Here is a 16,923-nt window from a genome sequence, read left to right on the forward strand (position 1 = left end):
TGGATATCCCAACAGTTCTGTTTTACCTTTGTGAATTAGTGAAGACTGATTTGTCATACTCTTCGGTAAAAGCTCATCTTTCAGCCATTTCTGCCTGTCCTGCCAATGAGCCCTCTTTGGCTTCCAGGTTGGAAGTCAAGTTTCTTGAAAGGCGTTCTTCATATCAGACCACCAAGAAAACCAGTTCCTCTTCCTTGGGATTTAAACTTTGTTTTGGAAAAACTTACATTGCCTCCCTTTGAACTAGCAGTTTCGTCTTCCATTCAACATTGCATTTGAAAGTCCGTGCTTCTTTTGGCTATCACTTCATCCATAAGGGGTTCAGAACTTCAGGACCTTATGGCTTCTTTTCCTTTTACTATTTTTCACAAAGATAGGGTTTTTCCTATGCAATAATCCCTTCATGACTATGGTGGTGAATGAGTTTGTCTGTTAATCAGTCTATTGACCCACATTCTTTCCCTTACCACAATCTGGTAGTGAGAGGATCTTGCACATCTTGGATGTGCATAGACAGTTTAGATTTTATTTGGATAAAACCAAATCTGTTAAGGAGTCTGACTTACCTGTTTGTTTCCTACCATTCTAGGTCTCTGGTTAGACCTGTTTCCAAGCAGACCCATCTCCTCCTAGATCTCTAAGGCCATTTCCTTTTGTTATGTGGCTCATGGGAAAACTCTTGCTACTCCATTTAAGGCTCATTCTACTAGAGCTGTCTGTTCTTCAGGTCCTTTTTTGAAGGGTCTGGATACTTTTATCTTAGAAGCAGCTACTTGGTCTTCTGTCCATACCTTCACAAAACATAAGAGTTGAATGGTATGTCTAGATGTAGAGCTGGTTTTGCAAGGGCTATTCTTTAGGGGTTTATAGATAGTGCTACTGCTCCTCCTACATTTCTGCATGAGCTGTGGTATTCTCTGTCATGTTATGAATACTGCAACATATGAATAGAAGGACATAGAATAGTTGTGTAAAATCTTACCATAACCATAGATGTCCTTCTGTATGTTGCAGTATTTCAACACTCTCACCTTCCCTATGATGCTTCCTTGTTTATTTCCTGGTTGTGTTTTCTCAGTTTTTCTCAGGGTGGCTTTCTTCCTCTGGGAATTAATTTCTGAGGATGGTACATACCTGATGTCACTTTGACAGATGACTGATGGGATCATGTGTGTGGCATTGCACGTACCTTCCAGTAGGTTTAGACTTTTGTATACTGACCAGATGTTCCAGGCAGCCTGTAGTAGGGGTTCCCTCATGTTATGAATACTACAACATATAGAAGTGGAGGACATCTATGGCTATGGTAAGATTTTACACAACTATTCTATATACATACTAGCTACATTGATTTTTTTTATTCATCTTTTATTCCCTTTCACATCACATCCCTTCTGTATCTCCCTCTAACCATAAACAAACTGAATACTGATACCTTAATCCTCTCTTCACTTCAGTAATCCTATGTCCTCTTACTCAACCTTCCTCTCACTCAGCTGATCATCTAGTTCGACTACCAATTATCTGCTAATCATCTATTTCAACCTCTAGCATTTCTAATGCATGATCCAACCACTTCGTATGCTGGCATCGCTACCAGTTTCTGTGGTGTTGCCCCTCAAACATTCCTGTACACTGCTGTATAACTATAATTTCTACCAACATGATACATAAGCATATCCAATAAGTATCCCATTCAGTCATAGCAACTCATGGTCTACAGCTGGTAAGACCACCATTGAAACTAGCCACCACCAAAAATGCTGTTTGCAGAATTGCACATGCTTGCTTTAATGCACTACCAGATGACCTCAGACTACTTTCTGATATTAAAAAGTTTAAAAATTAACCGAGGTGTATCTTACTGTGGAAAGCCAATGCAGATCTAACCAAGAGCCAGGCTAAACATCCAGGGTTTCAGTGTAAACAGCACTTACACTACATCAGTTGAATAATCCCTAATTTGTCCAGGCCCAGGCAAAGCTACTTAATCTTGTGGTATATGTTTACTAACTTATTCCAGCTTTGACTGCACAATACTGTGCTCAATTGATGAAGGGACAAACACAGCTTGGAGCTTTCATTACTGTACTTAGACTATTTTTTAAAGTGCTTTCTTCCTCTTGAAGCACCAACTGAATTTTATGTTTTAGATCTTGTCTTTAAGAATATGTATAATATCTTGTTTTGTGTATTTTGTAGTGTTTCAGCCATTTTGTTGCATTATGTACTTCCTTTTGTATGTTTAATGTTCATTTTTATATTATGTTCTTGTACATAGTTTGCGTGCGTCTTGCCTTTTGGCCGGGGACATTACTGAAAAAGGTCTTACAACTAGTCTATCCACCCAATTAAATGTAAATAAATACTTTAATCCTTTCCCCTCAAATTTTAAAAGCTTTCTCTTACAAATGGTTCTTTTCTTTCACTTTGTTTTAAGCCATTGCTGTACTTGTACTTAAGTTTTATTTTATCTGTTGATTCTATTATCCTTTGTAAAGTGCTATTTTAGCATGCCCTATTTGCATTCATCCCATTAAAATTGCTTTAAGTTGTAATCTTATCTGCTTTTTTTTTACCTTTTGTATATGTATTTATACTTGGAACGTTTCTCCTTGGGCCTTGTCTGAAAAGGGGCAGCTTATTCCCAGATGGACAATCCCAGTAAACAAATGTAAATAAGTAAATCTTTTGTTACAAAGATGCCTTCTTTGTGACTGTACAATTTTATGATAAAACAACTTTATTGTTTTGGGGAAAACAGAAATTGTCCACATTTGCTAACTTCAGTGGCAGCAGGCAGTTGAAAAAAGCCTTTAATGCTAGGTCTTCGAATAAGGTTACATATGGCTGGTTATAGATTTGATGCTACAGAGAAGATGGCCGCATTGTAGCTACTCATTCCCAACTACCCAGGCCATCCTCATTCATGTGGAACTGTACAAGGCTGTCCTGGATGCTTCCTTTAAGAGCAAAATAATGTTTGCTAATCCCTTTTGCATTACAGCGGATCTCCAAAATGGGACATAATCCTGTTTGATACAGGACATGTATAAATCTTGTGTTCTCTTCAAAGCTTTAAGTCCTTTGGGAGGAACTAGGATGCTTAGCAATGGAAATAATCGGTAAAGTTTTCAGGCCACCAAAGTCTTCCCCCCACCTAATGATGACTTCATCATATATCCTTAAGAGGACTTTGACCCATTCTGTTCATGAGCAGTTCTGACTGTTTTCTTTAGGCCACACTGATAAGAACAGTTTTCTACTGTTGACTTATTAGGACAGCTGTCACTCAGATCAAATGGTTGAGAGAGATTGCAGAAACAAGCAATCAAGACAAGAGGTGGTTTAGCCCCCCCCATGGTATCATCCTTTTACAAATTCAGGATCTTTTCAAACTGATTTGATCAATTCCTAGCTGTACCTCAAGTTACTTGAATTCTTGCATATTCATTCTTAAAATGTTGTGATGTTGCTGCTTCTGCAGGACTTTTTAATGGTGTCCATAAATAAGACTGAAGCCTATTAGCACCATAGTAGAGTGTCATCTACAGTGACAATTCCTGTACTTCTGTTATATGTAGTATTTAATTTCAGGGTTCATTCATTTGACCTTTTTTCCATTCACAGAGATTTTAATAAGTAACCTTGATAATAGAAACTTCAGTTGCACAGCCTACTGTTTATCTTGTTGGATGGATTGCTACTGGTGGCTTATAATACCCATCATGCCTTGTGCTGGCCTGGGGTTTGCCTTGACTACACTCATTAAGCATCACCACCCATGATAAGAAATCTTCCGTGCTTCTTGTGCAGATACGTTTTTCTAGGACCATCCTGATAACTGCTTTGGAGTAAATCATTCCTCTATCTGAGATGAGCTTAGAAAACATAGCCTGGTGTATTGTCTTAGTGAGATTAAGACCCCACTTGTAATCCTACGTTTTAAGGTTAATGGCCCTACATATTTACAGTTCCTATGGACCACCACCTTGTATTGTTCTGCACTAGACAGTTTGCAGCAGTCTCTCAGTCTTGGATTACCTTTGACATTCCTTTCTCATCCCCAACATGGATGGCTGTTTTATTTATTCTTTCTTCCTTGGTGCGGTTTATCGTGTTGGACATTGAGAAGCTAGAGCCTACTTCAGGTCTGGTCTGCCCTTGCATGAGTTTAGAGAGGCGTCTCCACTTTGACCTGTCTGAGATGAGAGCTATTCCCCAGACCTTGAAGGCACAGTGCTTTAGAAGCACTTTTGAAGCTTGGTCTTAGCTATGCGTGATTGATAAGGCAATGATGATGCACCTAAATTAGTAGGTTGCAGCTTATTCCTCCCCTGGTGTAAGGACGGTGGTTCATTTTTGAGATTGGGACACTAGCAACACCAACTTCCTGGTGGACACAGTTTAGAATGTAACAGTTTTGAAATTGACTTTAGATGGTCATTTGTTTTCAGGATGTTTTCTAAAGCTAGGTCAGTCTGGACGTTCTGTGTTGTCTGAGAATGCAGTTCAACTAAGTTTTGATGCTTTAAGCTTGAGTGGTAATAGTTAAGCTGCAGAGCTATGAGCAAGCTCCTTTATCCATTTTCCAGTGTGCCTGACATGCTGGATAAGTTTATTTCAAAAATACCAAGTTTCATCGTTGGTGCCTTGCAGTCTCATAAGAGCTTGGTTCCCAGACCTTCAGATATTGGCTGCTTATAATTCCAGTTGGACCGAGTCCAACAGTGAGGCAAAATGATATTTTTCACTTAAAGCTTGGCAGCTTTGCAGTAGTTTTATTTTCACCCATGAACCATTCCCCAGGGAATCTCTTGCTAGCTGACACAAAATTTGCCACTCTGACCACCTTTGAGGCCAAATGGAAAACTTCCTCCTGGCCTAACAAATATTTTCCCTATTCAGTTTATAATTCTGTTGGGTTTAATTGTTCTGCCTCAAACATCTTATTTAAGTTTTCTGTTATGCATCCACCACTGTACATATGCCAGCATCTTGGCATGCCACAGTATGTGGGAAAGGTTAAGGCTTTGGTCCAGCATAGACTGCCTTAATGTTTTCTTAATGGTAATCTGGTACACAATCTCTCTGGCCCTTTGACTTGAATGTTATGACTGACATGCTGCTAAGGCCACCTTACAGACCTGTTTGTTCAGCTGACCTGAGGTTGTATCCTAGCATTTTTCAAGAAGCCATCACCTCAGACTGAATTTTCCAGCTTTAAATTAGTGTGGAAAGAACTAGCTGGTTTTGCTAGTTATTTCTTATGCATAGGTTTAATTAGATGCGTCTTGTAGTTGCATAAATAACCATTTTTGAGGGAATTTATTTTTTTACTTGCACAATTTGTCATATTTGCTATGCTACATCTGCCCTAACTTGTACTGAAAATGCTGGATCAACAGTTGTAGTGGTTTTGGCCAACCAAATTTTTATTTCCAATTTTTTTTTTTTTTTTGCATTTATGATAAAGGAACAATGGAATCAAAGTTTATCATTTTTTTTAAATTGGGGAGCAGTTGGTGTCTGTTAGTGGGATGCAATGAATATCCTGAGAATGCTGCTTACATTTTGTTGAGTGAATTCTGCATATTTTATATATTGCTATGGATTTTGTTTTTTTGTTACGATGTCTGAGATTATATTCTGAAAATACTGGAAAGTGAATTTTTGTATGAATGCCAAATGTAATATAATTTATCAGTGTGGGGTTTTCATTTAAAGTTTTGGAAAAGTTATCTAATGTGTGTTTTGTAATCACATATAAAGGTTTGTATTGATTAGAGACTTGCTATATAATCGTGACTTAACCGGAGTGAAACATAAACATCCAATATTTCTTGTGTATGTTGCTACTTCATTACTTTATACAATACCATAAATGTAAATTTCTGAGAATTGCTGCACTTTCAGTCTTTAAATAGTGTATGTATACAATTTTTGTAAACTGTTATCTTAAGGACAAGATTGTGCAAGTCTTCTAGTGTGTTCACCTAACTGTTTAACAAGGAAATGAAAATGTTGCAGCCTTTTGAAGCACTATTTCATTTTTTTTTTCAGCTGAGAAGCGCTTGGCATTGTTGAGTGAACTGAGCAAAACAAAGGCTGAAAATATTGCCACTAAAGAAAATACTTCTCTTAATACTAATGACAAATTAGAGCCCTGCAGAGGAACAGTTACCATTTCAGACATTCGTCTCCCTTTAAAAGTAGAGTATGTCTGCTCAGCGACACTCAAACAACCAGGTATGAGCATTACTGTATGCTTTTATTGTAAATTCATTACAGCCACTGATGCTGGTAATGTAGAGCTACAATTTTTTGCAACAAGAGAGTTGTATACATGTGCGTAGTGACACCAAGAGTTAATAGGACTATTTCATTGAATATCAAACTTCAAGGTCTTGCCTGCCACACATACAAGGCCACAGATCAAGGTTTTCTTGGAAAAAAAATGTTGGCTGTTCATATGAATCATTGTTGCATGAATTGTGATCTAACTGAGATATTACCATTGGGTAGGTATCGAAACATTGGTAAGATTGTTTTAGCAATGGGATGCTGTAGGAAATGCAAGACAATGCAGTTTTTACTCCTGTACATCAAAGGGTGCCCATCCATAAAAGAAATGCAGCCTTTTGATCTTTGATGGTGCTAAGAGCATTTACTTATTGGCTTTATCTTTCAAGTAGACCCTAATTTTATAGAAAATGTTAACTTGTTCAGTTGCCAATGATATCTGTTGCTAAAACCAACAAATTGTGGGCATCTGATCCCTAAGATACTTTCTAGTTTTGTTTAAAGGAGGAAAGACAGTTTGACAGCGTGAACACTGGTAACTAGCAAATATCCTTGTTAACCGCTGAGAAATGTGCATGTTTTTAAATAAAAAAGGAACCGGTTTGCTTTTGCTGCTGCTTCCCACTCTAGGTAAATCGTTTAAAACCTGTCTTATGGACACTGGAAGCATGAGACAGCAGACTAACACGGACTGCTATGCAGACAGCAGTAGGACTGAATAGTGACCCAAGACCAGGAGGGAAGTGAGAGGAGGATCGAGTGACCAATGCCAGCTCCCCAGTCCTAGGGGGTGAGAAGGGGTAGGTATGACAGCTTGACCTGCTGAAATACTGATACAGTGGCAGAAAAGGGCAAGTGTCTTGCTTACCAAGCAACTCACTTGATGTACTGTGGTTAGCGCACTGGTATGTATAGAAGTGTACACGTTCTCACAGGACACACATCCGGGTCCATTCCTTTCATGGTATTAGAAACCCAAAAGACTTGGAGAAATTAAAAACTACACACTTTCATACATGTTTCAATGGAAGGAAGTGTATGGAAGTGTGCACATTCTCACAGAGCTGATAGTGAGGTGAAAATGTCAAGCTTACCACTATGACTCAGTATGTTGTTCTTTTGGCTTTTCCTGGTTAGGGGTCGACACAGCGGAACTCCGGACCGCTAATGATTGGCAGATTTTTACGGTGCCAGCCCGACACCCAACCTTCAACGAAGGCATGCCCATTCACGCATGTCTTTCGAACACCACTCGACCGTGGGGAAGGACATGCAGACTCCACACAGAAGATGCTCCAGCCGAGAATCGAACGGGAGAACCTCTTGCTGTGAGGCAGAAACGCTACCATTGCACCACTGTGGCTTTGTGCACCACTGTGATGGGGAAAATTATTAATGACCTTCTGTGGCTGAATGATGGCCTCTGCTCAGTTACCGCCCATAGGTTTGGGGTGCCTGCAGGAAAAGTCACAGCTAGGCTGATCTCCACTAGATAAGAGACCACACACACACTCACACTCACACACAGAAAGATGATGTGGAATACAGTGATTCCAGAGTAATGGGGAACAAATGGACAGCTGAGCAGGAGGGTTTATGGTCAGCAGGAGGCAGTCAAAAAGCATCAAGTAAAGAAATTCTGAAGGAAAAGTCTAAGAAGAAATTTGAAGGTATAGAGAATCGCATTTAACAGAAAAGCTATATGGAAGTATATGGGCCAAGAATCGGGTCAGAACCAGGTATCTGTGACTAGAAGACTCAGCCTTGTGCTTCCTTTACTGATTGATCCAGTATCCCCCCTCTTGCCAAAAAAAAAAATCATTCTAGATGTATCTGTTTTTGTCCCATCACTTTAATAGTGTAGGTGATGTGATGACATGGGAAAAGGTCGCAGGTGTGTTAAATAAAATGACACCTTATTATACATATTGTCATTGCTGCAAATATGGCAGCCATTCTAGGTATCATCTAGCGTAGAACCCTGCCCTTCCTCAGGCATCCTGTCTAATATCAGGAAGGCTTAGGACTTGGGCTTTAGCACTGGCATCTGACTCTCTCCTCTGTTATAGTGATACCAGTCTTCCATATGTCCTGATTGTTAAAGGTTTCATAATGCTATAGTCCCTCAATGGATGCTGGGGTCTTCTGGCCCCTGAATTTTTGACATCAGTCCCTAGGCTGTCTGATATTTTGCCTTTCCTCCCTTTTGTTTGGTTTGCTCAGGAGTAATTCAGGTTGCAGTGATCAGAGGGAAGCAGAATGTAGAAAATAACTGTTGGGTCTTGATGCAGAGAAAGCATTCGACAGAGTAAGCTGGGATTTTGAGTAAAGCAATGGAAGCATTAGCATTCCCTGACACAATAATAAGGTTAATTAGGAGAATATTTGGAGGAGTGGTGGTGAAAATTAAAGTTGGGGGGTTCCTCTCTGATAAATTCTGTTTGAACAGAAGAACTGGGCAAGGGGTGTCCTCTTTCCTCTTTGTGTTAATATTTAGAACCATTGTCAAACAAAATAAGTGACTCAGAAATTCAAGATATTCTTAGAACCTTCCAGATTGTTAAAAATAACATTTTAAATTCTCCCTTGGATAGAGGTTGTGTTTGGTCCCTCTGCTGCTGAGGTGATGAAAGGGGAAAGCTGATCCATAGAATCTCCAAGGTTTTCTTGGCCCTCCTTTTCCAAATTGTCCAAGAGATTTTCTTTCTCATCCAATTTTGTCAAAAAGAGTGAACAGTCTCTACAGAATTCAGGTAAACAGACGTGTAAGAAATGGCAAGATGGTTCCAAACTGAACTCTCAAACCTCCCAAAATAAAGGGCAGTCCAAGTCTGAATGACTATTCAGGAGACCTTGTGACCCACTCCTACTCTGCACCCCCCCCCCCTTTTCTTCCAGAAAGTCTGAATCTCTACTTTTCTCATGGCAACAGACTGATTTTCTGAAACCCATTTGTTTGAAACATTTGTCTGTTACCAATGGCAGTGGGAGAAAATTCCTCCTTTCCAGGTGGTCATTCTTCTTTCTCTAGATCTTTTTTTTTCCTGTCCCAAGGAGCGAGTTCCCCTTCCCAAGCAAGGTGTTTTTTTTTTGTTGTTTTATTAATGGGTGTTACTAGTACCAAAGAAAGAAAATTCTTGAAGACCATTTCTGGATCTTTCTTTCTTAAACCTGTTTGTAATAGTGCTCATACCTCTTCAAATTTCAAGTTTCCAGGTAACACTGTACTTAAAAGATTCTCATCATATCCCCATTCATCCATACTTAGTGTTTCTTAAGGTTTTGTGTGTCTGTATCACATTATCAGGTCACTACCTTACCCTTTGAACTATCCATTGCACCTAGAGTGTTCAAAACGTATGTATAGTTGCAGTTATCGCTCATTGCAGGATACAGCGTAGCTACATTTTTCCATATTTAGGTGACCTGCTTATCTTTACAGTCTTTCAAATTGTTGAGGATCTCTCTCTCTCTCAGGTGAAAGATCTCTTGCACAAGCTGATATTCCAAGAGAACATTCAAAAGTGTTTTGATTCCGTCACATAAGATTGTGCTCCTGGAATGCTGACTAGAAACCTCAGTTCAGAGCTTCTCTTCCAGAGGAAAAAATGTATATTAAAAAAAAATGAAAAAGAATGCTTTCTGAGTCACTCTAAAAAGAGTGAAAACTTTGCAAAAGAAACAGACAGGCTGATTTCAGAAAAGCATTCAAGGTTGGTTTTGCTGATTGTGATAATGAGGTACCAGAAGGTAGTAGCTATCATTACTGGACAACTTTTTATTGAAGTTGGCTTTGTGAGACAGAACCAGAGGAGGACAGAGGCACAAAGCCAACTTCAATGTAAGTCATTCTAAAAACATCAATGTAAAGCATTCTAAAAAAAAATATTATTTGTATCTATTTCTAAGATTTTCTGCTTGGACTTCAGTCACTGCAAGAGAATACCTCAGAATGTTGGGTCTCGTGACATGATTCCCAAGATACTCCTGGCAAAATTTCACATGAGAAGGATACAGTGGTATATGAAATAGCTTTGGTCCCAAATTCAACACCCTTTATCTTTTCAAATCCTAGTGTTGGGGTTTGTCAGAAGGGAACTCTTTGTAGAGACAACAGATATCCTTAAACCCAGGTATCCCCTTCTCCCGCTCTGCTACAAAGCAGTCAGTCACTACAGATGTTTTGAGCTTTGCCTGGTGAACAATTTCAGGAGGGATAAAGATGCAGGGGGTGTGGGACACCAGGGACAGATGCAAGCACATAAATATCAAGGAGATGCTTGCTCCACTCTCTGAGCCATCTTTAGTCCCCGAGACCTCTGCAAGTGGTTACAGATAATGCCCCCAGTCATATGGTACATCAACAAGCAAGGTGGAAAGAGCTTGTCCCCCTTTGCAGAGTAGCCATGTTAGCATGGAATATAGCTTCACAGCACAATCTCACTCTACAGGCTTCCAACATTCTGTCGGAGCAAAATTGTGTGGCAGTGAGCAGAATCGGGGAAGACCCTCATGAATGGAAACTAGATCAAGGAGTCTTCCAAGATTTGATCCATCTGTGGGGAGTTCTTAAGTAGACCTCTCCACCTGCTCTCTGAATAATCAATGGCCAAAATTCTGTTGCAGGATTCCATGCAAGAAGACCTGGAACATGGATGCCTTTTCTTTTCTATCGATAGGAATGTTCCTGAACGCCTTCACCCTTTCCACTATTATCCAAGGTACGTCTGAAGATTCAGAATGAATCACCCAAGATCACTGTTGTGACTCCCTTCTGGCTCAGTTAGTGGTGGTTCTCCCTTCTTTTGAAAATGGATAGGGACAGTTGCCACAAGCTTCCCACAAGAACAGGGATGTTTGATACACCTTGTCTTCAGTCACCCTTAGTTGACTAATTGGAGTATAGGGTTATAATTCCTTTTTGGCACCTGCTTTTTTGAGGATGTGCAACAAGTATTGGGGGAAAGAAAAGGCTACTAGAAAATCATACATTAACAAATGGAAAAGGTTTTATAGTTGGTTCCAACAACATAACTAGCACACATTCAGATCTATTTCTCTGGTTCTATTATAATTGAGTTACTATTGCATTGCCTTTCTTATTCCTCTATCAAGGTTTCATTTATCGGCCATTTCAGTATGCCTATGAAGCCTTCTCTTTCAATGCATTCTCCTGTCAAAATGTTCTTGAAAGGGTTTTTGCATAAGAGACCCCCAAGAAAAACAGGTTGCCCCTCCTTAGGATCTTAATTATGTATTAGAGGAGCTACCACTTTCTCCATTTAAACTTGCTAATCTGTCTGACTTGAGGTTGTTAACGTGGCAAACAGTTTTACTGGTGGCTCTGACATCTGCAAGAAGGTTACCTGAGTTGCAAGCTCTTATGGTAAGTCCACTCTATCTCATTTTCCATATGGACAAGGTTATTTTGAGAACTAATCCTTTTATGCCTGAAGTGGTACCTGTGTTTACTTTAAGCCAAACTATCCATCTTCCCATTTTCTTTCTTGAACCTAAAAATGTGGGGAAGAGGATACTCCGTACCTTGGATGTCCGCAGACATATCGGGTACTACCTTGACAGAACTAAATCTTTTAGTTCTTCGGATCAATTGTTCATTTCTTGTGAAAGTAAGAAGGGACGACCTGTGTCAAATGGTTGTCAAAGGCTATTATCTTTTATTATACTCACCATAACAAATCGTTTCCAGCAAGGGTCAAGGCCCTCTCTACCAGGGCCTTGGCTTCACCTATGGCTTTTTTGGAAAGGGTTGGATTCTAGTACTTGGTACATTTGCAAGGCAGTACAAACTTGAATTCCTTCTCTAGTTCCAGATCAGGCTTTGCTAGGAACATTCTCCAGGTGCTCCTGGACTCTTATCCTTCCACTTCCCAAATATTAGCTAAGCTAATCTACTTGTAAGGGTAAGGTTGCTGCAGCAGTGATCATGTAAACATCTACTGCTATGGTAAGTTTTACTTACACAACTGTACTTTCTCATCATACTTCCTCTGTGGCCAAGGTGACCTTAGTTCTCCTAGCTGATGTAGAGGAGTGTGGAGTGGTCCTGGAGCTGTCTACCTTTGCAAATTACTGACTGAAGGGAAATAGTATACACACCAGACAGCTTGCACAGTAAAAAATTAATTTCCTTGTCTGACAGTTTTCCCAGAGAAATGGTTTATATTCTGCAGGAGGCTAGATACCTTGCTCTCACCTGGAAAAAAGTATCTGCCAAAATGTAGACAGATTACCACATGGAATCAACAACTGTTAGCATATGCTTTACTATATCTGTGAATCTTCTAGCTTATGCCTGTTGTAAATTCCCTGAATTAGGCATTTCAACCTTCCTACCTATGGACTCTCCCTTGACTCTCATTTCTATTGTCAAACAGTTTGTGACATTTTTTGCATTTAAGACCACTGAAGTGCTCACTGCCCTATCTTGGGATTTAAAATTTGTGTTGAGAAAACTAAACTGACCTACCTTCCTGTGAGCTACCAGTATATCATCACTAAAATCTCTGTCCTGGAAAATGTTGGTGTTCTTTGTAGTCAGTGTCACCGTACAGTTTCTTGGGGTGGTCTTGTCATGCAGAAGCCCACGACCAGCCTGATTTTAGAGTCTTTGCATCAACCCTAGCCAGCTTACATCTGGTCGATGTCTGAAAATTTGGGTATAAGAAAGGCTATTGGTTAGCGTCATCATCACCAGTTAAAACAGTTCCTTAACTCACTAGCTGAATCACAGATAATGATATACTCCTCTTTACTACCCCTCTTGTTCACACCATACCTCCTTACTTTGTATGAAAACCAGTTTCTCACGGGATTTCAGGTCCCAAAAGGCCATGCTATCACCCCAGCTGTAAATCCTTCCACCTTCAACCATACTTACAGTACCAGATCCTATCCAACATCTTGTTCAGTCTATCAACATCTCAACCCCAGGCACATTAGCTCTAGATCCAAACACTACCACAAACTAATAAACAAATTCCTGAAGTTCATCACCAAGTATAGACTCAACCTAATACTTGGTGGTGATATTCACCCCAACCCTGGCCCACTCACTTCAGATACAGATACCCCCTCTACTTGCAATCTAAGCTACAAACCTACAATTAATAGGCCAACTAACTCTCTCGTAGTCTGTCATCTCAATATTAGAAGCATTAATAACAAGGTACATGAATTGCATGCACTTCTGGATGTCCACTCCCCTGAGATTCTCTATTTATCTGAAACCTGGTTAAAACCTAACACTAAAGACAATGAAGTGTTACCACCTGGGTACAACATACACAGGCTGGATTGTGCTTCGAGGAAGGGGGGTAGCTGTACTCTATAAATCTGAGTTGAATGTCACCATAGATGTAATACAACCTCCTCAGATTAATAACTCAGAGATTCTTGCCACCAAATTGCAACTTAATAAAAATAAATGCATTAATATCTGTATGTACATTCCCCCAGGTAACAATATATCTACATTTGAAGATATCCTGCACTGGCTATCATGTCACTACCCCCAAAAAACCCTACTACTTGGAGACTTTAACATAGACTGGGGCACCTGTTCCTCAGAATCCCCAACCACCCATATTAACCTGCATGCATTTACACAAATCATAAGCACCCCTACCAGGATAGGTAAACCCAACCAAAAAGAAAGTATACTTGACTGGGTACTCATAAACAGTCACCCCCGACTGTACACCTTTGGTACCCTCCTTAATGGCCTAAGCGATCACCTTCCCACATATGTAATTAAGCACAAAACCATTAATTCCCAACAACCCTTACTCAGAAAGGTTAGAAACAATAAAAACGTTGACTCTGCCAAATTCCAACAAGAACTAAACTCATGTAATTGGTCTATTCTAAAACACCTCCCCTTAGAGGAAGCAGTAGTATACTTTAACAACAAATTCCTTGAGATCCTTGATTTGCATGCACCTGTTCGTTCAAAGAGAACCAAGGCAAACACTGCACCATGGCTTTCTATAGAGTCTAAACTCAAAATTACCCTTAGAAACAAAGCATGGGCTTTATGGCATTCTTCTAAAGACCCTGAAGATCACATTAAATACAGGCAATCCAGGAACGAAACCAAAAAATCAATTTTACAAGACAAAAAACAAAACTACTGTAATTTACAGACAGTAAATCAAAATAACCCTCAGAAGTTTTGGGCAGGTTTAAATAATCTACTACATCCTGGACAAACTTCAACCCCAATCCCTGCTACTATTGATAAAACCCCTGAAGATGTTTCTGATAGTTTTAACCAATTCTTTACTGAGACAATTCAAGCCCTAGCTAGCCAACTACCTCCTAGCTCCCCTGGTCCTGAAAGTAGCACCCCTAGAAACCTACTCGCGTTCAGTTTCCAACCAGTCGCCACTTCACTTATCCGTACCTTGATCAAAAAATTAAAACCCACTACACTTTCTGCCGATCATCTCCCTGCCGAGTACCTACAAAAATCAGCTGATGCTATTGCTTACCCCATCTCAATACTAATCAATCAAACCATAGTAGAAGCTAAAATTCCCACCATCTGGAAAACATCCTATGCAATCCCACTTCACAAAGGAGGCAGCTCTACTGAATTCTCCAATTATAGGCCAATAGCTATACTCTCTCCACTTGCAAAGATTATGGAAAAATGTATTCCTAGACAACTCATGCACCGCCTAATCCAAAATCGCCTTATGGCAGACAGCATGGCTTCCGTCCTCATCACAGCACTACTTCAGCCCTCCTAGCCTTTACTAACACCATAAACCATAATCGCAACAATAATTATATATCCTCAGCCCTCTTTTTGGATCTTTCCAAGGCATTCGATATGGTTGATCACCAACTTTTAATCCACACCCTGCAAACATTCTGTCTAGATACTGGAGCCCTCCAGTGGTTTCAATCCTACCTAAATGGTCGACAGCAGGCTGTCCTCTGGCAGAACAAACTCTCTATCCTTCTACCTAACACCCTTGGAGTACCACAAGGCTCTATACTAGGGCGCTTGCTGTTCTTCATATTCATTAACGACCTTTATACTGTCATCCCAAAAGTCAGCTGTATCCAATATGCTGATGACTCTACTCTGATTTGCTCAGCCACATCTCCAGTAGAGTTATGGTCAGCTACCCAGACCACCTTTAATACAATAGAAAACTGGCTTTCTGAACATCGTCTGATCCTAAATCCCCAAAAAACTAAAATGCTGTTATTTTCACCAACACGTAGGTCTACCGCTTTCACCTTTACCATAAAATCAAATGATGGCACAATAATCTCCCCTGACCCATCTACAAAACTATTAGGTGTCATCATAGACAATAATCTAAAATTTGACCTACATGTTAACCAAACTATCAAAACCATCAATAAAAAACTAGGGTCACTTTACAGAATAAAAGCCTTCCTAACCCCTCCAGCTAAAATTGCCATAGCTCGCTCTCACCTTCTTTCAACCCTTCTGTATGCATCCCCTCTACTCTCGAATTTAAACAAGACTGTCCTTAACAAATTCTCAATTTGCTACAACCATATTGCCAGGTTTGCCACTGTGCTGCCTTTAGGACACATCATTGCATCAATCTAAATCAGCTTGGGTGGCTTGAACTACCCAGCCTAATCCAGTATAACAAACTGATTATGGCCTGTAAAATCCTCTATAAGCCGGATAATACTCCTGCACTTAAAAATATTATCACCCCCTATAACAATCCTAGACCGCTTCGATCCTCTAACAAACTACTAATTCAGACTACCAAAATTAATAACACAGCCGGTGATTCTCTCTCTGCAAACTCTGTAAGTAGATCCTGGAACTCTCTTCCAGCTGATATTACCTTACTTTCCACCTTGGGTCAATTTAAATCTAGACTCAAACATTTGTCACTTAACTGGCTATGTCAATGTATCAAGCCTGGCTAACTCTCTCTAGAATGTGTAAAAATCTGTTAACCAGTTTACTGTGTAATTTAATTTAATCCTGACTTGTGCTCAGGATTAACTGTAACCTGTGGAACTTTGTTTAACTTGCTTACTTATGTAATCTCTGTAAATAGTCTGTTTGTAATATGTAATGCTGTATCTGCTTACCCTTGGAGCTTTTCTCCCCAGGCCTCCGCTGAAAATGGACATGCATCCAGTCGGACTATCCCAGTCAACAAATGTAAAATAAATAAAAATAAATCATTTCTTTCTAGCCGTGGAGTCCAAGGGGCTTCATGTGCGTTCAGTACAGACTCAGTCCATCACTCAGCTGTTGATTCCATAAATGGTCTTCTCCATTCAGTCAGATAAGTACCCTCTTGAGGAAATTTCACTACTAATTTAATGTTCAAAAAGTAAATTGAAGTGTGGGAAGCAAATCCACACAGATTTTCACTTGTTTTGTCTGTTCTACTTGGGACCTTAGCACAACCTTTTTAACTGACCTGACTATGCAAAATTCCATGCGAAAATCCTCAAGCTTAGGGCCCAAGACACTTTCCACCCATAAGGGTCTGTTTCTTCGGTGGTGTCCCAGTCCACTGCTACTGCAGGACCCCTGCAGAATCTGGCATCTGCTAGTTTCATTCCAAAAAAAAAAAAGAGGCA

The 16,923-nt window shown here is 39.9% G+C and overlaps 1 protein-coding gene across 4 annotated transcripts in view; it reads left to right on the forward strand.

The window, feature by feature from the left end:
• Positions 1-16,923, forward strand: part of LOC122809727 (anillin-like) — a 1,124,352-nt gene that overhangs the window by 824,595 nt on the left and 282,834 nt on the right. For all 4 annotated transcript variants that reach the window (XM_044081431.1, XM_044081433.1, XM_044081432.1 and 1 more), the window contains exon 13: positions 6,064-6,249. In XM_044081431.1, coding sequence (XP_043937366.1) covers positions 6,064-6,249 — 186 coding nt within the window. The remainder of the gene's footprint in view (positions 1-6,063; positions 6,250-16,923) is intronic.

This window comes from Protopterus annectens, chromosome 8.part0 (genome assembly GCF_019279795.1).
Source record: "Protopterus annectens isolate FY-2018-M chromosome 8.part0, PAN1.0, whole genome shotgun sequence".
In the NCBI taxonomy this organism is placed as follows: Eukaryota; Metazoa; Chordata; order Ceratodontiformes; family Protopteridae; genus Protopterus; species Protopterus annectens.